The 27525-nt window shown below is 43.4% G+C and overlaps 1 protein-coding gene across 15 annotated transcripts in view; it reads right to left on the reverse strand.

The window, feature by feature from the left end:
* Window positions 1-27525, reverse strand: part of DST (dystonin) — a 566706-nt gene that overhangs the window by 68037 nt on the left and 471144 nt on the right. For all 15 annotated transcript variants that reach the window (XM_044290838.1, XM_044290839.1, XM_044290836.1 and 12 more), the window contains 4 exons: window positions 12854-13015; window positions 8556-8726; window positions 6050-6216; window positions 916-1075 (listed from right to left, as the gene is read on the reverse strand). In XM_044290838.1, coding sequence (XP_044146773.1) covers window positions 916-1075; window positions 6050-6216; window positions 8556-8726; window positions 12854-13015 — 660 coding nt within the window. The remainder of the gene's footprint in view (window positions 1-915; window positions 1076-6049; window positions 6217-8555; window positions 8727-12853; window positions 13016-27525) is intronic.

The raw sequence follows: 27525 nt of genomic DNA on the forward strand, positions 1-27525 counted from the left end.
CAATGCAACAATTTCATGAACACTTTGTACCAGATACGGCATTAATACATTTCAATGGAAATGAATGCCGAATCCGGAAAGTGTCATTTTGGCCGGAGAAAATACCGCAGCATGCGGGATGGAACGAAAGACATCCTGATACATGCTGAACGGATTGCTTTCCATTCAGAATGTATTAGGATAAAACTGATCCAGTTTTTTTGGGGTATTGAGCCCCTATGATGGAACTCAATACCAAAAAACTTTAACGCTAGTGTGAAAGTACCCTTAACTTGTTTGGGAGCAGACTGGCTGTGACCCAATTTCCACTGTCACAGCCAATTTTTACAGTTTTCATGAGTCACATCTGCAGCTCAATGTATTCTTCACAAAGTAAAATACTTAAAGAGGACCTTTCATGGGTTTGTAGTAAGTGAGATAAATATCTGTACCTGCGGGGTACCCCCCGCTGTGCTGCCACCCTGTCTGTTTTTTTAAAATAGCACTCCTGCACCCCGTTATGACCCCCTGCAAATTTGCGCTCAGTATGCTAATACTGAGCATCAGAGTAATGGGGAGGATATGCAGTCTTTCTCTGTGGGTGTCTCCTTCTTCCCTGGCTGTAGCGCTGTCCAATCGCAGACTGTATCTCCTCCCCATTGCTCCGATGCTCAAAATTTGCAGGAGGCCATAACGGGGTGCAGGAGCGCTATTTAAAAAAAACAGGCAGGGTGGCAGCACAGCGGAGGGTACCCCGCAGGTACAGATATTTATCTCACTTACTACAGTACAAACCCATGAAAGGTCCTCTTAAATTGCACCCACATATGAGAATGTACAATATATATGGCCATGTACGGTGGTATGTGGTACTTCAAAAATGTATAACAAAAAGCAGCACACATTAGGCTTTGTGCAAAAATACTTCAGTCTTACCTTGTGTTGGGCAATCTGTTCAAGGAGTTTAGGTGTCTGTGTTCCTATGGGCTCAGAGTTGGCAAGTTTCTTCTCTGAGTTACTGAGCCAGTCAGACAAAGGTTCCAATGTGTCATGGAACTGCTTTGCTACAACTAGTATACCATCCAACTGTCGATTCCTGAAAGATATTATTATTATTATTTATTATTATAGCGCCATTCATTCTATAGCGCTGTACATATGAGACGGGGTATACATACATAATACAGACACTTGCACTAAGCATAAACAAGACGAGTTACAAACTGGTATAGGAGACAGTGGTGTGAGAGTGGGAGACGCTAAATGTCTGGTCTGTGAGGTATGATGTGATCCAGGAGAGGGCCAGGTCAGTGATGCCAAGAGATGAGAGATATACACCATGCTATTAGTATTAATACACTTTGTAAGACTTTAGTGAACTGCTCATTCAAATCTAGTCATTTTTCAATTGTTGGAGGAGATTTACTAATCAAAATGTGCCAGAAGTCTTTCAAAATTTGTGCCAAGAACTTGCGCACAAGCTTTGCTCCACATTTATTAAGTGTTTTAGACACTTTTTTGGCTCGTCTGACGGGCTGTGTCTTGCCAAAAAGAGGATGTAGCTTACCACAAATGGGATGTGGCTTAAGATACATTTTTCATAAAATTTAGGTGCAAAGTCAGCCAGCTAATAAGCGGCACAAACTTAAACTAGACAGTCTAAAGATGTACCAAATGTATCCTCCAGCAGCAGCCACAGTGATAAATGTGGTGCATCATTAGACAGTATTAGTGAATACTGAGCCAGAAAAGTGTGACAAATATACAGTATATAGATGACATTATAAAATAGAATGGGTCAGAAAACTGCTAAATGCTGCTAAACACTACAGCTGAAAGACAAAGCTACTCTAGTGTCCTAAAAATGTAGGGTAGGTTTAACCATTGTCACGGTGCGCTCAGTGCTGGGTTCCAGGAGGCGGGGACACGCCCGTAGTCGCCTGTTCCCGTGGTAACCGCACTAGGGCTGAGTGCCGAGCTGCTTACTCGGCGCTCGGCTGTAGTGGAACTCAGGAGTCATGTGACGCTAGCCACGTCACATGACTCCACTAGCGCCCTATTTAAACAGGCAATCTGCTGGCCACCGATTGCCTGTTATTGAGGTCCTTCCTGCGATTATACTTACCTGGTATGTTGGTCAAATGCTCCCTCCTGGTTTTGACTTCGGCTTTCTCCTGATGATCCTCCGCTTGCTCCTCTGGTACCTTGCTGCTCTCTTGGTCTCTGACTCGTCTCATTTGACTGTTGTATGTCTTGTCTGTCTTCCCTGCACTTATTCTAGTTGAGGGTTTGTTGACCAGTTGTCCCTTGTCACTAGGACTTGCGAGGCAAGTAGGCAGGGATAGGGGTGCGGGTTGAGCTCAGTGGTCACTTACCCACTACCCGTGTGTGTGACAATCATATGTCACAAAAGGGCTTAAAAGCTCTGGCCTTTTAGAATAAAGACTAAATGCCTATATTTTATATTTGTTCTGGCTCAATTTTCATTAAAAAGCAGCGTACATGCCTTTCACCACTTGTTACAAGTCAGTGGACAAATAGCATGGCTTAGGTAAAATTGGGTGTGCTTTAGATGGAAGGGGACTGACTTAAAATGTGGCAATGTGTGAGAATACTAGATTAGTGTTAGTAAATCTGCCCCATTAATTACAAACTCATCTAAATCTAGTGGGGTGGCTATCACTGGACAATAAGGATCGGTGATCTCGGCACAGCAATCACCACACTTGTTAATAAGACCACTAATAGAACAGAACTGGAGCCTCCGCAGACATAAGGTATAAGAGAAAGGTCTGCTCATGTTCTGTGTTTAGAGCCGCACCTGGTTTTGGCTCAAAGTCACTGATGGAAATCACTGACCAAACACTCATGTGTGAATGAGGCATTATCTGGGTATTTTTTTACCTTTGTATAGCAATATTATGTGAAAACGGAGTGACTAGTATTCACAGGTGTACTCCTATACATTTGGAGGTCGATCTCTTTAGACTTTATCAACACCTCTGTACTACTGCATGTACTGTATATGAGCATAGCACTAAGGCGTGCCTGCAGACTGAATATCAATATAAATCATTCCCAGGGAAAATAGTTTCATCCAGCAATACTTGGGCATTCATCAAGTCCTAATAATGATCTGAGATTCCCTTTTTCTGCGATTCTAGAAAATAACTAGAATTCTTTTACCAAACCGCAGGATATGGACTTCAGCATAAACTGGTAACGGTGTGTGCCATGTCCAGCACAAATAACATGGCTGTGTTGTAATTACATTGAATGAATCTGGTGACCTCACTGGAGGAAAGAGAAAAAGCAGAGCTACGGGATGCAATTACAAGCTTAAATAAACATCTCGGGGTGGGTTCAGTGTATTATTATAGCAGAAAAACCATGTATTGGCTTCGCCTCTCTGCCCCTCCACTATGAACTTGCCTGGCGTTATCATTCTTTTGGCTGACAAGAGCACAATATGAAGATTTCTTTTGTGTAAAAGTCCAGCAAAAGTTCATAAACTCGTGGATATGAAAGTGGAATTATCATGAATTATTTTCAAATTAGTCAGGCTTTACTACATGTTCGCCCTCAAAGATTTCATACAAGAAATATGTGCAGTGTTTGCTTCTATGTCAGTCAATGCTGGGTCACAAAGTAACTTCAAGGAGAGAACAAAACTTTCCATGTATCTTAGTTTTCCAAGGACAGATCTGAGCATTTCTGTACTTCAACGTTTCAGTGGAATACTATTAGGTCTGGGCTTGACATCAGCATCACATATCGGGGCAGTTTTATTTCTGTACATGCGCCAGTTTTCAGCATATGGCTCACAGGTTTTAGCTACGTGTCCACTGGTGGTGGGAGAAGGGATGGGTTTAAAATTCCCCTTAGACTTGCCTAGAGACAATGTTTGGCACATTATGGCTGTAATATGTAATATATGTGCTCTTGTTTGTTGCTGTAATTTATGACTATTTGTACATCAACCCTCCAATTGTAAAGCAACATGTTGGCACTATATAAATAAAGATTTTTATTATATATTGATGGGTTGTTGCATAACTTTCCCCTTTTGGAAGTCTGGGAAAACTGGGATCCAGACCTCAGGGGATTTGCAATGGTGGTCATGGATTTAAAGAGGTTATCCCATGAATGAATGTCTAACCTATGCACAAAATAGGTGATAAATACTGAATTGTGGGTAGCCCAACCACTGGCACAATCAGTGACCAGAGGTCTGTGAGTCCTCATTGAAAGGAGTAGTAGTGTGCATGTCAGTCCACTGCTCTATTGACTTCTATGAGACTGATGTAGACAGTGATCTATCAGTTCCCATAGAAGTGAACAGAGAGGTGTGCCGAGATGTGCTGAGACTCGGGGACCCCATGTTCTAGAAATCACAGAAGCTCCCAGCAGTTGGACCACTGCCAACTGTTATTTATCTCCTATCCTGTGCATATGTAATTAATAGTTTTTTTGTGGGATAACCCTTTTAAGGGTCCATTCACACGTCCGTAGTGTATTGCGGATCCGCAATACACCCAGCCGGCACCCCCATAGAAATGCCTATTCTTGTCTGCAATTGTGGACAAGAATAGGATATGTTCTATTTTTTTTCCGGAGCCGCGGACCGGAAGATCGGCAGCGTGCTCTGGAAATGCAGACAAAACACTGTGTGCTGTCCGCAACCATGCCGTCCCCATAGAGACTGCATGGGTCCGCACCCGTTCAGCAAAATTGCGGAACGGATGCGGACCCATTTGCGGACATGTGAATGGAGCCTAACAGTGGGATAGACAAAGAGAACATAAGGGGGCTGATCACCTTCTGGAGGACTTTTAGAAGACTCCTCCTTGTGGCTGGACCTTCAGGTTCCCCGCTGACATTTGTTTTGACTGGCAGCAGTGATGACCTGACCCTCAGATGATGAATAGTCCCTTTAAGGACTTTTTTTTACAGAATTTTTTAACTGAAAAATCTTTTGAAGAGTGTAACACAAGTCACTGGATGACCTTTGCACAATGAAACCAATGAGTTGATTTGCTATGGATGAGACTCTTATTTGTGCTCTCTATGGATGGCTTCTGTTCCAGGATAACTGTTAAGATGATTAACAGGATATCTTTGTTCACCAAAGCTACCTTTCCATCCATCACATGTACAGTAAAACAATTAAGGCTGTATTAGGCAGCCCGATTCTGCCAGCGATTGTGGAGAAGGATGCCTAGCGGAGGAGACCGGTACTATTACATGCAGCGATCACCTCCACAGCATGGGGACAAGTGGTCGTTATACCATCATATCTTTAAACCTGTCAAAAGATTTAGGTTGCCCGATGAACGAGTGTTTGCTTGTTCATTGGGTAATCGGCGGCAGTATTACACTGCCAGATCATTGCTAATGAGCGTTCATACAAATGCTCGTTAGTGATGACTGGCCTGACAATCGCCTGGTGTAATACAGACTTTACTCCGTTGTATTGATAACTACAGCTAAGGATAAGCATGGAGGAAGCAGACAACAGATGGGTTTACAGCTTAATCCTATAGGTCTGTTTGAAAAAAATCTCTAAATGCTTAGGTTTAACTTCACATTAAAATAACAGTACCAGGAGGAAGCATTACCAAGGAGAATAGCAAGATCACTAAAACTCCAAATAAGCCCTAGGTATATGACACCACCAATAGCACAAGCTATTAAGACCATTCATCTGAAGCCTGGGCACTCCTGCCAACAAGCCAATAGTACCCCGTATAAATGCAAGAGCAATGACTGCAAAGATATGCAAGTGTATGACAGTTCAATGTAAATGAGCTAACACTGCACATGAAGCTGCTTTGTATGAATACATCATTATGTGACGCAAAGGTGCAAGCACAGTGTTGCATTTTAATTTTAAAGGCATGTTCAGGATTAGAAAACAGAGTCTGTGATTTTTCGGGAACCAGCACCACTTCTCCATAGGCTATGTCTGCTTATTGCAGCACTCATTCACTTCAACAAAGATGAGCTACGATAGCAGAAACAGACCAAGGACAAGACTGGCAAAGTCATAGTCAAATACAGTTTGTCGTACCGTGTCTCAGCTTTCTTCAGCAGCTCGTCCCACCTACGTTCTAAGGCACTAAATTGTTTCAAGATTTTATCCTTATCCGTCTGGTCAGCGGTACCGGCAATCTTCTCCCCCTCGCGTTTTATCACATCAATGGTAGGTTTACGGTCATCTAGTAGTCTCTGCAGTAGCTGGTAAAAATTAAATAAAATACAATGATAATTAGAAATAAAAAGAATGAGATCATTTTTAGCGCCCAGTTTATTTTCTGAAGGAGGAAACAAGCTGAAGTTTGGAAACTATTAGGTATAGCTGAATGGTATAATTTTATCAATTGATCTGAGTGCCATAACATCTAAATATGCGCAGTCCCTCATGCCTATCAGTAACATTCACGAAAAACCATTTTGCAAGCATTATGAATGCAGAGCTGAAGGACTAGGAAGACGGATGGAAAAGGAATAGTATACAGCATCTATACAGCTGAGACTGGAGGTGCTTCACTATCATATTGGAACATGATTGCAATGTCTACAACAAACTCAAGTTATGGGTTATGTTTTCCTAAGAAGAACTCTTTGCCTATCTAATAAAGTGATGCTTTTGCTGCCCTTCAGGGACATTGGGGTCCTAGAGGCTAGACCATGACTGATCATAAAGTGATGGTATATCCTAGCAATATGCCACTGCTTTATAGGATGGGAATACCCCTTTAAATGTAAAGCTATTGCATACGTTCTGGTATGTGCGGCACGTGTAACAGCTTTACACAGGGTACGCTGAAGGCATTAGGAGGAACCGATAACACAATTAGAAGCTGAGCATCATTTCTCTATCACACCTATTTTATATGACTGTGTGACAAAGTCTAGGGGAGTAGATTTAGATGCAGCAGAGTTAACAAAGTCATAACGCGTAGATGTAGTGTGTCAGCTACATCTGTACATCGTACAATCAAGAGGATTATCCAAATGTTTTTTACTGATGACCTTTCCTCTGTATAGATAATCAGTATCTGATCGGTGGGGGTCCGACCCCCGGCTGTTTGAGAAGGCACCGGCGCTCGAAGTAGTGTTGCAGATTTCTCCAGCTTTTCCTAGGCCGTATAACATCACATTCATCGGTCATGTGGCCTAGGTGCAGCTTAGCCCAATTGAAGTGAATGGGGCTGGGCTGCGATACCAATCACAGCCGCTATACAATATATGGTTCTGTACTTGGTAAGCAGAGAGATGGCCTCAGCTCCACTGTAAGAGCCAGTGCCTTCTCAAACAGCTGATGGCAGAGGCCCCAGCTATCGTACCCCCAGTGACCAGCTATCCAGAGGATAGGTCATCAGTAAAAAAAACTATTTGAAAAAAAATTAAATAACCTTCCTCAAGTACAAGGCTTTGTACAATGCTGAGACGTATTATGTCAAACTATGTTTTAATACTATACAACCTACTGTTTGTCAGGATTAAAGAAGATCTGTCACCACAAAATGAAGTGCAGCATGTTATAGAGAAGAAGGAGCTGAGCAGATTAATTTCTAGTTTTGTGGGAAAAGATTTAGTAAAACTAGTAATTTATACATTTAAAACTCTGCTTGATAGCACAGATGGCTATACTAGGGGTGGTCTTAAGTTCAGAAAAAGCAGAAGTTTAAATTTATAAATTACAAGTTATATAGAATCTTTTCCCATAAAAGTATATATTAATCTGCTCAGCTCATCCTGTGTTGTTATCATAATAACATTGTGTTGGCCAGATTCTAGACTTAAAGGGGTTGTGCCATGACAATCTCTGTCTAACAAAGTTAAAACCAGCCCCGTACCTCACATGGATCCAGAGATCTCTGCATTCATTGCTCTGCTAGATTTATATCAAGCTGACAGCACAGGGGAGTGTCTTTTCTGCTGCAGCTAAGGGGGCGTGTCTCAGCTCTCCCTATCAGAGCTCAGGAAGCAGTTGAAGGATGAAACTGAGCATGTGCGGCCATCTCAGTGAGCAGGACAAAGGAATAAGAAAAAGAACAAACAGCCGGTGGCGCTATATAGACACATTTTATTAAATAGCTGACTGGCTATACAAAATTTTTAATTAGATGCAATTACAAAAGTATTCAGATCCAGGAGCTGGTTTGAAAATTGTAGAATATTTTTCATGGGACAAGCCCTTTAACTCTGAATTAGACTTGCAACACTAGAGAGTTAAAGCGCCCATATGTATTTAAAAGCTATCGGCCAAACAATAATTCGGTGACAGCTATCTCTCCCAGCTTCCACATCCACATTTGGCTCAGCTAAACGAGCAAGTGTATACTATGGGGAGGTCCCCTTATCCACCCTATCCTTCTCTCCCGCGATATCATCTTTCAGGGAAGAGTTGGGAGATCCCGCTACACATTACAGTGCCAGCCAAACCCGCCGCTCTCAGTGGGTTTGGCCAAAAATAGACTGATGTGTATTCGGGACTTGTCTATGAAAAAAGAAAAATATAAAAAAGTGAGAAATATATCACATGGAAAAATTTAAATAAGTAAACATACCTTTTGTTCCTGAATTTGAGCTTTCACCACTTTATATTCTGCAGATAGTGACTTTTGGTTGGCCACAAGCTCTTCCGTGTCTGTGAGCCAACTCAAAATGGACTCAAGAGCATCTTGAAACCTGCCGCAATGGAGAAGTGCTTCCTGAAGCTGAGCAGCACGCTGGGCAACCTAGAAATATAAACCACTTCTTTAATCACAATAATAGAGGAACAAGCAATCAGAGACCTGAGGACCTGAATATTATTCACTATCAATCATATAGGCATGATGGCTATATTTCATAAATTATAAGTATTGTGTTGTCTTGTTATGGGAAATTCCCATGGTGTCAAGACATATCAACATCTTGTATACAGCACTGTAGCATCAGAGGTGTGGACAGTGGAGGGGCGAGGGAACAGACCTGGCCCACCAGCTACGGGGCAGATCCTCAATCTCTCTCTTTGATCATACAGTGAGTCACCTAGCCTTCCCTCAATTCTAACAAGTGTTGCTTAAAGTTACATATGGAAGTATGGTGTTATATTCAGGCTCGGACTGGCCCACCGGGTAGGTGGGGGATTCCTCGGTGGGCCCCCAGTCTCCTGCGCCCGGAGATAGGACAGATGAGTAATTATTTCTCTTGTTTCTGAGGAGATATAATTATTGTAGCCACTAGATGGCAATATCGCACAGCAGTGCAGCCTCCTACTGGTGTAAATTGTACAGGAGGCCCCGCAGTATCTTCTAAACTTCCCAGCTGCTGGCAGTGAAGGAGGAAAGAACACGTCTGGCCATCCTCCTGCCCTCCCTGCTGTCAGAAAACCGGCTGCTGGAGAGAAGGACTACTCTGCGGTGCTGGGCTGATTTCTCAGGTGTGTGACAGTAGTGAGCTGAAGAAGACTATAAGCGGGAAATAGGGGATTTGTTTATAGCAGACACAGATCTATAAATGTGTGCTGGTCTCTGCAGATTTCAGAGTGGCATTGGGGGGACTCTGCCCTAGGTCCCCCCAATGCCTCTGCTTTAGGTGCACCCTCATAAGTTCCCCCAGCTCCAGATGCCCCCCAATGCCCCCACTCTAAATACACCCCTAATATTGCATCTTTTCCAGTTGCCCCCCTAATACCTCTGCTCCAGGATCACCACTGTTACCCTGCATCAAGCGACCTTAATGCCTTTGCTTTAGGTGCAGCCCCATTACTGCGTCACATTCTCCAGTATCGACACAAATAGTTTACATGGTGGTAGTAATGATATTCCGTATTTACAGGCATCACTACTGCCATGTAAAGAGATACCGGTGGAGGATTTAAAGGGGTTGTCCAGGTTTTCAAGTTGTTCTCTCCACACCATAGGGCATAAGTATATGATTAGTGGGGTCCGATTATGCGACCCCCACTGATCCCAGGAATGGGTCCTGTTCTCACTTTTTGATGGTGTGGCAGGCCACACATATGCCCTGCTGCTCTATTTATTATATTTGGGACCACTGGAAATAGCCAGTGCTGTACTCTGCAGTGACACTCTCCAGTGACCACATAGAGAATGGATGGAGAGGCAGGGCATGTGCTCGACCTGCCACTCAATCAAGAAGGGGGATCAGTAGGGGCTCCAGCGTTCAGACTCCCACGGATCACTTAGTTATCCCCGATCCTGTGGATAGAGGATAACTAGAAAAGTGGACACAGGCCCTTTAACAGGCGAACATTTCTATTTTAGTTTGACACATATTTTGGGCCAGATTTTTTATTTTAATTTTATTTTTTTACACCCAAAGAAAAACTTTAAAGATAGGGAATGTGATTGATTAGTGGGGATCTGACTGCTGGGACCCCCATTATCAAGGGAACGTCTTAAGACTCTTGTGTACATAGATTGGCGGTAATGTAATTGAATGTCTCAGGACCCCTTTTTTCATGATCAGTGTGTGTTCCAGCAGTCAGACCCCAGCAATCTGATATTTATCACCTATCCTGTAGATACGCAATAGGTCATTATGGTGGGACAACCCTTTTAATTATAATGTACATTATGTACAATATGAGGAGGTTAAGATTTGGTAAATTTCATGCCAGACATTTATGCTTAAAGGGGTTAAAGGGTTTGTCTTACTTCAGTAAATGGCATTTATCATGCAGTTAATACAAGGCACTTACTAATGTATTGTGATACTCCATATTGCCTCCTTTCCATCACATTATACACAGCACGTATCCATGGTTATTACCACTGTGTAATCCAGCAGTGGTGGCCGTTCTTAGACACTATAGGGAAAGGCTGGAAGTGCGCATAGGCCAACACCTTTACCTATAGTGTGCAAGCACGGCCACCACTGCTGGATTACACGGTGGTAATAACCACGGATGCGAGCTGTGTATAATGTGATGGAAAGGAGGCAATATGGACAATCACAATGCATTGTAGTAAGTGCCTTGTATTAACTTTTTCTACACGATGAATGCCAATTGCTGAAGTGAGACAACCCTTTTAAGTGCGCTACACTTAATAGGGTTAGGCATAAATGTCTTGGTGTGCGCATTGCGTGTTTCCTATGTGTGATTGGTGTGTGCTATATATGATCTATGTATCAGTGGTGTATATGCGTCAGTGGCATGTGAGCCATGTATAAGTGTCTTGTGTGCCACATGTGTCCAATGAGTGATTAGTGTGCGCTGCATGTGTCTTGTTTCTGACTGACTTAGGCCGAATGCACACGGCCGTTTTTCACAGCCGTGAGCGGTCCGTGGAACCGCGGCCTGGATTCCTGCTGAGAGCAGGAGCGCACGGCGTCATTGGTTGCTATGACGCAGTGCGCTCCCTGCTGCCGCCGCAATACAGTAGTGCACTGGTATGATCTATACCAGTGTATTACTGTACTGTGGCGGCAGCAGGGATTGCACGGCGTCATTGGTTGCTATGACGCAGTGCGCTCCCTGCTGCCGCCGCAATACAGTAGTGCACTGGTATGATCTATACCAGTGTATTACTGTACTGTGGCGGCAGCAGGGATTGCACGGCGTCATAGCAACCAATGACGCCGTGCGCTCCTATTCTCAGCAGGAATCCAGGCCGCGGTTCCACGGACCGCTTACGGCCGTGAAAAACGGCCGGGTGCATTCGGCCTTAAGTGCAGGATATCCATATATGTGTAAATTCTGCCACGTGTGTTTGTGCATTTTGCTGCGAATGTCTGCCATCATACTTCATCTTTATATTTCTGTTATCACTGTAAGGGCTCATGAACACGACCATTGGATGTTTTGCGGTCCACAAATTGCAGATCCGCAAAACATGGATACCGGGTGTGTGCATCCCACATTATGTGGAACAGAACAGCCGGCCTCTAATAGAACAGTCCTGTCCTTGTCTGTAATGTGGACAATAATAGGACTTGTTCTATCATTTTGCAGAACGGCCATGCGGACATACAGACACAGAATGCACACAGAGTGTTTTTTTTTTTTGCGGCCCCATTGAAGTGAAGGGAACGGTACAGACATAAAAAAAAAAGGTGTGCAGGAGCCCTAAAGTGAGCCCCAGAATCAGTTACACCGGTGGGCCCTAAGTACCCCAGTCCGACACGTTATATTGCTGGAGCATTGACTCTGCCCCCCTCTCTCTCGCTTTCAACATGTCTGGCAGGAAACCAGCTCCAGGGTGCCATGACCTGGTAAGCCCAGGCATAGGAATAGTTGTCAATGCTGTAGGTGACATCTAGGCATATATGTCAGCCATTACTTTACACCCATTACATGTAGCTCACATCCTATTATTGTTCTTGTTTTTACTAACCCCAAATCCAGATTGAGGAACTTCCATCACATCAATACACAATTAGAGGTCCCCATATATTACTCTATAGACCGGGCATCATCTTATTATCACAAGCAGTGAGACATGTCACCATTCCTGCCCTGGTCTCCCAGTCTTATTTTCCCACAGTGCCCTCTATTCTTCATGCCACTATACACCTCTTTTGAATATCCATACATTTGAGCCTGTCACCATTGAAATATATAGGCCCCTAAAGTGCTGCTGGGAGGGTTGAAGCTGTCTTGGACAGGACTATGTTGGGCTGCAGTCCTATGTAAGGAGTGAAGAGGAAAGCAGCAGTCCTGTGTAAGGTATGGGGGGGGGCAGCTGTAAACATGCATTACTTGGGTTGGAGAACCACTCAGGCCTCGGATGGTTTTCACCCCCTCCCCTATACTATGCTGAACCTCTAGCTACGCTTCTCATGTCACATTGGAAGGAGAATAAGATCTGTTTAAAATGTGCCCAGGTGAGAGGGAAACTAAGCCAATAAACGATACCTTCTTGTTCAGCGTATTCCACCGAGCGTTGACTTCCTCTAGATCGTGCTCCAAGTTGGTGGTGCTAGTGTTTTTGGCTGCACTTTGCACAAGTCCTTGCCCTAACCAGTTCACCTCCTGTAGATGAGCCTGAAGAGGTTCAATTTCTTCCTTCTGGAAAGTCTGCAGGATTGATACAAAAATTGAAAAATGTGGGGCGTTAATAGTTTGTGATGGTATTTGATTAATTGGTTTGTATCCAACAAACATACTGTGAATTTAGTACATGTCACTCTTTGTATGGCTGAAGTATCCATCAAGTATCCGTGTATGTTTAAATGTTAAAGAGAACCAGTCACCTCTCCTGACCTGCCGTTTTAGTAACTTCTTAAATAATCCATGTAATAACAATTGTGGAGCATCCATTCTTATAAATTCTTGTTGTGCCATTCCTCCATTATTCCTGCTAGAAATGTATGAATAAAGGCACAAGCGGGCATTACTAATTGAGGGTATGTCTCTGCACAGTCTGACACAAAGCACTGATTGGACGATGTCAGACTGTAGAGGCACATCCCCCAACTGCTAACGCCTAGCTGTACTTTTATTCATAAATTTCTAGTAGCAGTAATAGAGGAATGGCACAAAGAAGAGACACAAGTATAAATGATCCAGAATTGAAATTTCTGATGAAACAGACACATGATTTTGATAACATGCATGTTGCATATAATTCCATTAAGGGCTCATACACAGTGGCACGGGGCCTGTATGGCCGTGCATAATGCCTGTACAGCATCTTTTTACCAAGAAATGCAGCCGCCATCCACCGGCCTGTCAGAATCTGTGTGCATGTACATGGAGACATTCTACCCAGTGCTTCTAGAAGAGGATACCTTTATACATTTGGGGTCTGAAGGAGTATTTCTGTATTTCACATCCAACAGGAGAGATATTCTGAAGCTATTCCGTCATACCATAAAATTACACCAATCAACAATCCATACTGTTGGAATATATGGCCCACATTTACTAGTGCAGCTGCCCCATGGAGCAATTGGGCACATCTAGAATTTCTACTCTTTTTTCAGACATATTTGACAAGGGGTGGGACTTAGCATAAAGGAGGTGGGTGTTGCTGGAAAGGGGGTGGTCTTAAGATGCGCCATCTGATATAAAAATTTGTCCTAAAGTAAACCAAACAATAGTTGGTACATTGTCAGTGAAGAGTGTCCAGCCTGAGCCCCTATGACAAATCTGCTGCAGGTCTAGACAGTCCTATGTGATCAGTCAGTTGTCTTTCTCAGGAATAGCAACAAACCATCTCTCGATGTAAGAGAATTGTTAAAAAAAAAAAGATCTTCTAATAAGTTTTTTTATAATCTTCCATTTTCAGGAAAATAACTTGATCAAATTCTAGCCAAAAAGTGACTTTGGTAACCAGGAATGGATGTGAGTTATTGTGGGTACACAGTCAAAATGTCAAGGAACACATGGAAAAGGATAAAAAAGAAATATTAAGTCAGAGAAAGAAACAAAAATAAATACATAAAAAGAAAGGGATTTATCTTGTAAATATTCTTTTATTGCCACTGTGTCAAGTGCCATACTCTTTATAACCTCAACCTGCCATGAGTTTATATCTGCTCATTGTGAGGTCAGGTCTACTGCAGTATATCTGATTGAGACGTTCAAGATGCTTTATCTGAGGGCTCATTAGAGATGCCGGCTTACCAACCCCCTCTGGCAGGCTAAGTGTTCCATATCTACCAGCTGCTTTCAGGCTCAAGTATTTAATATGCCATTGTTATAGATGCTGGAGCAACCACTATCAATGGGGACAGGCTACCTCAGTCCATGTTTTCTCTTTAAAAACCACAAACCTCCCAGGGGAAGTGACATCACGGAAACTACTGAGAACATGCCACAGTTTTCCAACCAACTTAATTGCCGCATCAAGCTAAACAATGGAAACTTGTGCATTAGTTTCACTTTGCTGCACTACATCCAGACAAAACTCAATCATGGTCTACGCTTTTAACTAAGCCTAGTGTGTCTCTGCACGCTTGCATTTAGTAAGATGGACAGGTGATCGTGTGGTCAGACTGGTAGAAATAGGAACCTCTGTTCTGCTGTGATTCACTAAATACTCTGTTAGTCCAGGTATGAACAAAAAAGATTGACCCATTATACAATTTGTGTTGGTCTTGAACTTGTTAACCGTCTGAGATTCAAGGCCCTTCACATGGCCGAGCATCGGGCAGATAATCATTAGAAATTATCTGCCGATTACCCGATGAACGAGCGAAATGCTTGTTCATCACGTAATATGATCATTTATGAGAACACCAAAATCATTGTTTGCCAACAATGATTCTGTATAGGGATGAGCGATACTATGGAGGAGATCACTGTATGTAAATGCAGAGGTCTTCTTTACTTGACCAGCAGGCACTTGTCGGAAAGGAGCACTTTAATTAATCAATGTAAAGGAGCCTTTAGGCAGGATATATAAATTCAGGTTTATGGATTATTTATGTGCATAGTATTAGAACTATGATATGATCCGTTCCTTCTACAAACTGTTGTGTTACTGCTGAGGGAAAGTACTTCAATACACCTACAGACGTGGACAAAATTGTTGGTACCCTTTGGTCAATGAAAGAAAAAGTCACAATGGTCACAGAAATAACTTTAATCTGACAAAAGTAATAATAAATTAAAATTCTATAAATGTTAACCAATGAAAGTCAGACATTGTTTTTCAACCATGCTTCAACAGAATTATGTAAAAAAATAAACTCATGAAACAGGCATGGACAAAAATGATGGTACCCCTAGAAAACACAGAACATAATGTGACCAAAGGGACATGTTAATTCAAGGTGTGTCCACTAATTAGCATCACAGGTGTCTACAACCTTGTAATCAGCCATTGGGCCTATATATATGGCTCCAGGTAATCACTGTGTTGTTTGGTGATATGGTGTGTACCACACTCGACATGGACCAGAGGAAGCAAAGGAAAGAGCTGTCTCAAGAGATCAGAAAGAAAATTATAGACAAGCATGTTAAAGGTAAAGGCTATAAGACCATCTCCAAGCAACTAGATGTTCCTGTGAGTACAGTTGCACATATTATTCATAAGTTTAAGATCCATGGGACTGTAGCCAACCTCCCTGGACGTGGCCGCAGGAGGAAAATTGATGACAAATCTAAGAGACGGATAATCCGAATGGTAACAAAAGAGCCTAGAAAGACTTCTAAAGAGATTCAAGGTGAACTTCATGCTCAAGGAACATCAGTGTCAGATCGCACCATCCGTCGTTGTTTGAGCCAAAGTGGACTACATGGGAGACGACCAAGGAGGACACCATTGTTGAAAACGAATCATAAAAAAGCAAGACTGGAATATGCCAAACTACATGTTGACAAGCCACAAAGCTTCTGGGAGAATGTCCTGTGGACAGATGAGACAAAAATCGAAGTTTTTGCCAAGGCACATCAGCTGTATGTTCACAGACGAAAAAATGAAGCATATCAAGAAAAGAACACTGTCCCTACTGTGAAACATGGAGGAGGCTCTGTTATGTTCTGGGGCTGCTTTGCTGCGTCTGGCACAGGGTGTCTTGAATCTGTGCAGGGTACAATGAAATCTCAAGACTATCAAGGAATTCTAGAGAGAAATGTACTAGCCAGTGTCAGAAAGCTTGGTCTCAGTCGCAGGTCATGGGTCTTGCAACAGGACAATGACCCAAAACACACCGCTAAAAACACCCAAGAATGGCTAAGAGGAAAAAATTGGACTATTCTAAAGTGGCCTTCTATGAGCCCTGACCTCAATCCTATTGAGCATCTTTGGAAGGAGCTGAAACATGCAGTCTGGAAAAGGCACCCTTCAAACCGGACACAACTGGAGCAGTTTGCTCATGAGGAGTGGGCCAAAATACCTGCTGAGAGGTGCAGATGTCTCATTGACAGTTACAGGAAGCGTTTGATTGCAGTGATTGCCTCAAAAGGTTGCGCAACAAAATATTAAGTTAGGGGTACCATCATTTTTGTCCATGCCTGTTTCATGAGTTTATTTTTTTACATAATTCTGTTGAAGCATGGTTGAAAAACAATGTCTGACTTTCATTGGTTAACATTTATAGAATTTTAATTTATTATTACTTTTGTCAGATTAAAGTTATTTCTGTGACCATTGTGACTTTTTCTTTCATTGACCAAAGGGTACCAACAATTTTGTCCACGTCTGTATTACCACTTTACATTAAGGCCTTATGCACACGGAGTGCTTCCGTGGGGTTTCTGTCCGCGCGTCCGCACCGTAAAAAGAAAGTAGTGCATCCACCGATGTGGACCATCGGAGGCGGATCATGGACCACATTCAAGTGAATGGGTCAGTGTCCGTATGAAGCGGCCCTACGGTTGGTGCCCGGCCGTGTGCATGAGGCCTAGGGGTGATGACACATGCAGTTTTTTATGCAGTTTCAGAAACCAAAACCAGGACAGTATTTAAAGAATTGAGAAGAAGTATCTGTTGTTGGGTGTACAAGGTTAGAAAAAGACATGGCTGCCTTTATACACAAACAGAGCCACACCGGTCCATGGGTTACGTCTTGTATTGGAGCTCAAGTACATTGAAGCTCTCATTTTCAAGAGCACTATAAGAAATAAAAGCTGTGCAGTAATAGGCAACAAGGACGGTTTTACTTTTTAGACAGTTTCATATAAATCTGCCCCCTTCGTGCTCATCTAAAAGCTCAGACTTTCCATTGATTTCTGAACATAACACCGCTATAAAGCTATAAATGCTAATGGGACACATAAATACAACCCACACACTATTCAGTAGGTGTTTGCTGCTACAAGAAGACAAATACAAAATGCATCACAAGTGACCACGGAGAAGATAAGAACCCGGTATAGGTGGGGAACAATAAGATGATAAATGTACCGTGGACAGAACAAGAAACTTTGCTGCGGTAGCTACAGGAAAACAAGCAGGGTTACTACTGAAAACAGTAACACCGACCAATACCTTACTGTATTACCAAAAAACACATTTTAGAATAATGTTGAATAGAAAAAGCCTCTCAGTACTTTCAAATAAATGCAACGTATTGCAAGATTGTCTAGCGTCACCACATCTGATGCTTATTTGACTGTGTAGAAGAATCTTGGAGCCAATGCTGGTCATATTTTACATATACATCTGAATAGGATCTGTGCATTCGTAGCTCAGAATTCACAAAGTCAGATAAAGCTCAGGCCAGTTTCCTTAAAACAAATTATACAAAACTAACACAAGACACTCCAGACAAGTAGCAATGATTACAAGCCGGTTGCTACTTACAACTTTTGGATTGGTCCCCGGGAGCTTCATGCCTCTCAGCCTAGGTATATGTGAGTATAGGAGACTGATTTTCAGAGATAAAGCAAATAACTACGGAATATGATGCTGAATCATATGTTATCCATAAAATAGTAGTCTTTTGGTATGATGACACTAGGACTGCTCTGTTGAAAAAAATGTCTGTGTTGCTCCTGCATATTCCAAGGAAGAAGTGCAGTACATACCATAGCCAGGGGTGTATCTATCACAAGGCAAACAAGGCATTTGCCTAGGGCGGCACTTGCCAATGGGGCGGCAAAATGCCTTGTTTGCTTAGAGATAGTTACACAATATGCAAAATATATTTTTTACCCCTTGTCCAATCCGATGCTTCACTATGCGAGCGGCATCGCCGGCGCCACATAGTGAAGGAGCTGAAAGATTTACTTCCTTCTCCTCCCTGACTTCCTCCTGACCTCCCCTGCCTTTTGCGTCCGCGCGTTAGGGGGGTGCCCGAGTTTAGTCTCGCCTAGGGGAGCACAAAACCAAGATACACCACTGACCATAGCGGCAGACCATGTGGCTAAATGGTCCCTAGAGAGAGCCCTGGTTGTTTCTATAGCTTTAGCTCTTGGGTGGTAAGAACCTGTGTAGGACTTGCCTCTTGAGAAGAACTACATTGCTAGCAAACCAAAGAGTGGGAACTGGCCAAAGAGACACAGAAAATATACAGTGAGGGGAGGAGATGTATAACAAAAACAAGATCCTTATTTCCGCAATAATTTTTTTTTTATCTTGGCCCCATAATGAGTGATTTTATTTCAATTACTGAAGCTGTAGCTAAATGTTTCTGCAGTGACTGACAATGAATAGGTTGAGCTATTACGTTAAAGCAGAATGCCACATTGGCCCATATTTATTGATGTGTCTGCGCCAAAATTTGTCTAAAAAGTGGTGCAAATTAGTGCATCTAGGATTTCTACACCTATTTCCAACATGCTCAACAATGGGGCAGTGGCAAGGGATGGAGCAATATTGGAAAGAGGTGCCACAATTCTGGTGTAAAATTCTGTCTCAAGTAAGCCAACCAGAGAGCCTGAGCCCTTGTGATGAATCTGGTACAGGTCTAGACAGCCTGTCTACACTTACCCCATCTTTAAAATTAGTAAATCTGGACCATTTGTTTATACTGATACACCATGGTCTACAGTCGTCAATACCAACACATAAGGCAGGTACACAGCTGTATTTGAAAACCAAAGACATTATCATGGACTTCCACCAGATTTTGGATAGTGGTTGCAGAGATTCAGATCCAATCAGCCAAGAGCATTAGTGAGGCAGAGGACTGAGGATGGTGGACCATAAGATCCTGTTCAGAGCCTACCAAAGTCTCAAGTCAAGTCAAGAATATGAGGGGGTAGCCATAGCTATCAATCATGCTGCTGCTGCCATTTTCTTCTGAGAAATGATAGATGAAATCTCATTGGTTGCTATCAGCAATTACTCCATGTTCCCTAGTTTTTATACATTCCCCACAGGCTGTTTATATACTTTAGTATTGATGGTCCAAATCTGAGACTTGTTGACACTTTACAGCTTCACTTATTTTCTCCTACAAGTTTCCATTTCACTGTAACTGTCCTTACGGCAACCAGGATAATTCCAGCAGGCAGAAATGTGAGAAACTGACTTGTTTGAAATTGCCACGTAGTAAGAGATATTCATTATGACCAATTTTACTGCTAATGTCTGTTTGAAGAGGTTACATCATTTTCTGCCTTTCCTGTGGTCTAAATGACCAAATCCACTAACCACAAGGGTCACCACATAATACGTGTATGACCCTGGAGTGTACTCAAAGACACCTACGCTCAAAGAGGAGTAAAAATGTGCTACATATGAAATACATGGTATCTCAACTATACATACTAGTAGTATTCAATATAAATAATGGTGTGAGAGTCCTGTACCTGGTAGTACTGTACATTCCGGGGGCAGAACCACACTCTTCAATGGTTATTTGCATTAGGAGTAGGGATGAGCGAACTCGAACTGTATAGTTCGGGTTCGTACCGAATTTTGGGGTGTCCGTGACACGGACCCGAACCCGGACATTTTCGTAAAAGTCCGGTTTCGGGTTCGGTGTTCGTCGCTTTCTTCGCGCTTTTGTGACGCTTTCTTGGCGCTTTTTGAAAGGCTGCAAAGCAGCCAATCAACAAGCGTCATACTACTTGCCCCAAGAGGCCATCACAGCCATGCCTACTATTGGCATGGCTGTGATTGGCCAGAGCACCATGTGACCCAGCCTCTATTTAAGCTGGAGTCACATAGCGCCGCCCGTCACTCTGCTCTGATTAGCGTAGGGAGAGGTTGCGGCTGCGACAGTAGGGCGAGATTAGGCAGATTAACTCCTCCAAAGGACTTGATTAACTGATCGATCTGCAGCTGTGGATCATTGAGCTGCTGATCCTCAATTGCTCACTGTTTTTAGGCTGCACAGACCGTTTGTCAGTCACATTTTTCTGGGGTGATCGGCGGCCATTTTGTGTCTTGTGGTGCGCCAGCACAAGCTGCGACCAAGTGCATTTAACCCTCAATGGTGTGGTTGTTTTTTGGCTAAAGCCTACATCAGGGTGAAGCTGTCACACCAAGTGCATTTAACCAGCAATAGTCTGTTCATTTTTTGGCCATATACAAAATCAGGGGCAAGCTGCGCCTGTCACCAAGTGCATTTAACCCTCAATGGTGTGGTTGTTTTTTGGCTAAAGCCTACATCAGGGTGAAGCTGTCACACCAAGTGCATTTAACCAGCAATAGTCTGTTCATTTTTTGGCCATATACTAAATCAGGGGCAAGCTGCGCCTGTCACCAAGTGCATTTAACCCTCAATGGTGTGGTTGTTTTTTGGCTAAAGCCTACATCAGGGTGAAGCTGTCACACCAAGTGCATTTAACCAGCAATAGTCTGTTTATTTTTTGGCCATATCCCAGTCTAATTCTGTCACTAAATCCATACCGGTCACCCAGCGCCTAAATACTAGGCCTCAAATTTATATCCAGCTAAATCTGTCCCTAGTGCTGTAGCTGGGCGAGTTATTTAGTGTCCGTTCAAGCACATTTCTTGTTCTGGGTTGAAATACAATTCCCAATTTAGCAATTTCATAATTTAGTGGTTTCTGCTATATCAGAGCTATTTGAAATCTATCCCTAAAAGGGTATATAATATTCAAGGTGCACATTGGGTCATTCAGAATAACTTCACACACACCCGCTACTGTGTATTTCCAAGTCTAATTCTGTCACTAAACCCATACCTGTCACGCAGCGCCTAAATACTAGGCCTCAAATTTATATCCAGCTAAATCTGTCCCTAGTGCTGTAGCTGGGCGAGTTATTTAGTGTCCGTTCAAGCACATTTCTTGTTCTGGGTTGAAATACAATTCCCAATTTAGCAATTTCATAATTTAGTGGTTTCTGCTATATCAGAGCTATTTGAAATCTATCCCTAAAAGGGTATATAATATTCAAGGTGCACATTGGGTCATTCAGAATAACTTCACACACACCCGCTACTGTGTATTTCCAAGTCTAATTCTGGCACTAAACCCATACCTGTCACCCAGCGCCTAAATACTAGGCCTCAAATTTATATCCCGCTAAATCTGTCCTTAGTGCTGTAGCTGGGCGAGTTATTTAGTGTCCGTTCAAGCACATTTCTTGTTCTGGGTTGAAATACAATTCCCAATTTAGCAATTTCATAATTTAGTGGTTTCTGCTATATCAGAGCTATTTGAAATCTATCCCTAAAAGGGTATATAATATTCAAGGTGCACATTGGGTCATTCAGAATAACTTCACACACACCCGCTACTGTGTATTTCCAAGTCTAATTCTGGCACTAAACCCATACCTGTCACCCAGCGCCTAAATACTAGGCCTCAAATTTATATCCCGCTAAATCTGTCCTTAGTGCTGTAGCTGGGCGAGTTATTTAGTGTCCGTTCAAGCACATTTCTTGTTCTGGGTTGAAATACAATTCCCAATTTAGCAATTTCATAATTTAGTGGTTTCTGCTATATCAGAGCTATTTGAAATCTATCCCTAAAAGGGTATATAATATTCAAGGTGCACATTGGGTCATTCAGAATAACTTCACACACACCCGCTACTGTGTATTTCCAAGTCTAATTCTGGCACTAAACCCATACCTGTCACCCAGCGCCTAAATACTAGGCCTCAAATTTATATCCCGCTAAATCTGTCCTTAGTGCTGTAGCTGGGCGAGTTATTTAGTGTCCGTTCAAGCACATTTCTTGTTCTGGGTTGAAATACAATTCCCAATTTAGCAATTTCATAATTTAGTGGTTTCTGCTATATCAGAGCTATTTGAAATCTATCCCTAAAAGGGTATATAATATTCAAGGTGCACATTGGGTCATTCAGAATAACTTCACACACACCCGCTACTGTGTATTTCCAAGTCTAATTCTGGCACTAAACCCATACCTGTCACCCAGCGCCTAAATACTAGGCCTCAAATTTATATCCCGCTAAATCTGTCCTTAGTGCTGTAGCTGGGCGAGTTATTTAGTGTCCGTTCAAGCACATTTCTTGTTCTGGGTTGAAATACAATTCCCAATTTAGCAATTTCATAATTTAGTGGTTTCTGCTATATCAGAGCTATTTGAAATCTATCCCTAAAAGGGTATATAATATTCAAGGTGCACATTGGGTCATTCAGAATAACTTCACACACACCCGCTACTGTGTATTTCCAAGTCTAATTCTGGCACTAAACCCATACCTGTCACCCAGCGCCTAAATACTAGGCCTCAAATTTATATCCCGCTAAATCTGTCCTTAGTGCTGTAGCTGGGCGAGTTATTTAGTGTCCGTTCAAGCACATTTCTTGTTCTGGGTTGAAATACAATTCCCAATTTAGCAATTTCATAATTTAGTGGTTTCTGCTATATCAGAGCTATTTGAAATCTATCCCTAAAAGGGTATATAATATTCAAGGTGCACATAGGGTCATTCAGAATAACTTCACACACACGCTTCTGTGCATTTCCAAGTCTAATTCTGTCACTAAATCCATACCGGTCACCCAGCGCCTAAATACTAGGCCTCAAATTTATATCCAGCTAAATCTGTCCCTAGTGCTGTAGCTGGGCGAGTTATTTAGTGTCCGTTCAAGCACATTTCTTGTTCTGGGTTGAAATACAATTCCCAATTTAGCAATTTCATAATTTAGTGGTTTCTGCTATATCAGAGCTATTTGAAATCTATCCCTAAAAGGGTATATAATATTCAAGGTGCACATAGGGTCATTCAGAATAACTTCACACACCCGCTACTGTGCATTTCCAAATCTAATTCTGTCACTAAACCCATACCTGTCACCCAGCGCCTAAATACTAGGCCTCAAATTTATATCCCGCTAAATCTCTCGTTACCGCTGTCCTGTTGTGGCTGGGAAAGTTATTTAGTGTCCGTCAAAGCACATTTTTTGTTCTGGGTTGAAATACAATTCCCAATTTAGCAATTTCATAATTTAGTGGTTTCTGCTATATCAGAGCTATTTGAAATCTATCCCTAAAAGGGTATATAATATTCAAGGTGCACATTGGGTCATTCAGAATAACTTCACACACACCCGCTACTGTGTATTTCTAAGTCTAATTCTGTCACTAAACCCATACCTGTCACCCAGCGCCTAAATACTAGGCCTCAAATTTATATCCTGCTAAATCTCTCGTTAACGCTGTCCTGTTGTGGCTGGGAAAGTTATTTAGTGTCCGTCAAAGCACATTTTTTGTTCTGGGTTTAAATACAATTCCCAATTTAACAATTTCATAATTTAGTGGTTTCTGCTATATCAGAGCTATTTGAAATCTATCCCTAAAAGGGTATATAATATTCAAGGTGCACATTGGGTCATTCAGAATAACTTCACACACACCCGCTACTGTGTATTTCCAAGTCTAATTCTGTCACTAAACCCATACCTGTCACCCAGCGCCTAAATACTAGGCCTCAAATTTATATCCTGCTAAATCTCTCGTTAACGCTGTCCTGTTGTGGCTGGGAAAGTTATTTAGTGTCCGTCAAAGCACATTTTTTGTTCTGGGTTTAAATACAATTCCCAATTTAACAATTTCATAATTTAGTGGTTTCTGCTATATCAGAGCTATTTGAAATCTATCCCTAAAAGGGTATATAATATTCAAGGTGCACATAGGGTCATTCAGAATAACTTCACACACACGCTTCTGTGCATTTCCAAGTCTAATTCTGTCACTAAATCCATACCGGTCACCCAGCGCCTAAATACTAGGCCTCAAATTTATATCCAGCTAAATCTGTCCCTAGTGCTGTAGCTGGGCGAGTTATTTAGTGTCCGTTCAAGCACATTTCTTGTTCTGGGTTGAAATACAATTCCCAATTTAGCAATTTCATAATTTAGTGGTTTCTGCTATATCAGAGCTATTTGAAATCTATCCCTAAAAGGGTATATAATATTCAAGGTGCACATAGGGTCATTCAGAATAACTTCACACACCCGCTACTGTGCATTTCCAAATCTAATTCTGTCACTAAACCCATACCTGTCACCCAGCGCCTAAATACTAGGCCTCAAATTTATATCCCGCTAAATCTCTCGTTACCGCTGTCCTGTTGTGGCTGGGAAAGTTATTTAGTGTCCGTCAAAGCACATTTTTTGTTCTGGGTTGAAATACAATTCCCAATTTAGCAATTTCATAATTTAGTCGTTTCTGCTATATCAGAGCTATTTGAAATCTATCCCTAAAAGGGTAGATCATATTGAAGGTGCACATAGGGTCATTCAGAATAACTTCACACACACGCTTCTGTGCATTTCCAAGTCTAATTCTGTCACTAAATCCATACCGGTCACCCAGCGCCTAAATACTAGGCCTCAAATTTATATCCCGCTGAATTTGAATACAATACATTGGGCCAAATAATATATTTGTTGTTGTGGTGAACCATAACAATGAGAAAAACATCTAGTAAGGGACGCGGACGTGGACATGGTCGTGGTGGTGTTAGTGGACCCTCTGGTGCTGGGAGAGGACGTGGCCGTTCTGCCACATCCACACGTCCTAGTGTACCAACTACCTCAGGTCCCAGTAGCCGCCAGAATTTACAGCGATATATGGTGGGGCCCAATGCCGTTCTAAGGATGGTAAGGCCTGAGCAGGTACAGGCATTAGTCAATTGGGTGGCCGACAGTGGATCCAGCACGTTCACATTATCTCCCACCCAGTCTTCTGCAGAAAGCGCACAGATGGCGCCTGAAAACCAACCCCATCAGTCTGTCACATCACCCCCATGCATACCAGGGAAACTGTCTCAGCCTCAAGTTATGCAGCAGTCTCTTATGCTGTTTGAAGACTCCGCTGGCAGGGTTTCCCAAGGGCATCCACCTAGCCCTTCCCCAGCGGTGAAAGACATAGAATGCACTGACGCACAACCACTTATGTTTCCTGATGATGAGGACATGGGAATACCACCTCAGCATGTCTCTGATGATGACGAAACACAGGTGCCAACTGCTGCGTCTTTCTGCAGTGTGCAGACTGAACAGGAGGTCAGGGATCAAGACTGGGTGGAAGACGATGCAGGGGACGATGAGGTCCTAGACCCCACATGGAATGAAGGTCGTGCCACTGACTTTCACAGTTCGGAGGAAGAGGCAGTGGTGAGACCGAGCCAACAGCGTAGCAAAAGAGGGAGCAGTGGGCAAAAGCAGAACACCCGCCGCCAAGAGACTCCGCCTGCTACTGACCGCCGCCATCTGGGACCGAGCACCCCAAAGGCAGCTTCAAGGAGTTCCCTGGCATGGCACTTCTTCAAACAATGTGCTGACGACAAGACCCGAGTGGTTTGCACGCTGTGCCATCAGAGCCTGAAGCGAGGCATTAACGTTCTGAACCTGAGCACAACCTGCATGACCAGGCACCTGCATGCAAAGCATGAACTGCAGTGGAGTAAACACCTTAAAACCAAGGAAGTCACTCAGGCTCCCCCTGCTACCTCTTCTGCTGCTGCCGCCTCGGCCTATTCTGCTGCTGCCGCCTCGGCCTCTTCCTCCGCCTCTGGAGGAACGTTGGCACCTGCCGCCCAGCAAACAGGGGATGTACCACCAACACCACCACCACCACCTCCGTCACCAAGCGTCTCAACCATGTCACACGCCAGCGTTCAGCTCTCCATCTCACAAACATTTGATAGAAAGCATAAATTCCCACCTAGCCACCCTCGATCCCTGGCCCTGAATGCCAGCATTTCTAAACTACTGGCCTATGAAATGCTGTCATTTAGGCTGGTGGACACAGACAGCTTCAAACAGCTCATGTCGCTTGCTGTCCCACAGTATGTTGTTCCCAGCCGGCACTACTTCTCCAAGAGAGCCGTGCCTTCCCTGCACAACCAAGTATCCGATAAAATCAAGTGTGCACTGCGCAACGCCATCTGTGGCAAGGTCCACCTAACCACAGATACGTGGACCAGTAAGCACGGCCAGGGACGCTATATCTCCCTAACTGCACACTGGGTAAATGTAGTGGCAGCTGGGCCCCAGGCGGAGAGCTGTTTGGCGCACGTCCTTCCGCCGCCAAGGATCGCAGGGCAACATTCTTTGCCTCCTGTTGCCACCTCCTCCTTCTCGGCTTCCTCCTCCTCTTCTTCCACCTGCTCATCCAGTCAGCCACACACCTTCACCACCAACTTCAGCACAGCCCGGGGTAAACGTCAGCAGGCCATTCTGAAACTCATATGTTTGGGGGACAGGCCCCACACCGCACAGGAGTTGTGGCGGGGTATAGAACAACAGACCGACGAGTGGTTGCTGCCGGTGAGCCTCAAGCCCGGCCTGGTGGTGTGTGATAATGGGCGAAATCTCGTTGCAGCTCTGGGACTAGCCAATTTGACGCACATCCCTTGCTTGGCGCATGTGCTGAATTTGGTGGTGCAGAAGTTCATTCACAACTACCCCGACATGTCAGAGCTGCTGCATAAAGTGCGGGCCGTCTGTTCGCGCTTCCGGCGTTCACATCCTGCTGCTGCTCGCCTGTCTGCGCTACAGCGTAACTTCGGCCTTCCCGCTCACCGCCTCATATGCGACGTGCCCACCAGGTGGAACTCCACCTTGCACATGCTGGACAGACTGTGCGAGCAGCAGCAGGCCATAGTGGAGTTTCAGCTGCAGCACGCACGGGTCAGTCGCACTACAGAACAGCACCACTTCACCACCAATGACTGGGCCTCCATGCGAGACCTGTGTGCCCTGTTGCGCTGTTTCGAGTACTCCACCAACATGGCCAGTG

Source organism: Bufo gargarizans, chromosome 4 (genome assembly GCF_014858855.1).
Source record: "Bufo gargarizans isolate SCDJY-AF-19 chromosome 4, ASM1485885v1, whole genome shotgun sequence".
NCBI lineage: Eukaryota > Metazoa > Chordata > Amphibia > Anura > Bufonidae > Bufo > Bufo gargarizans.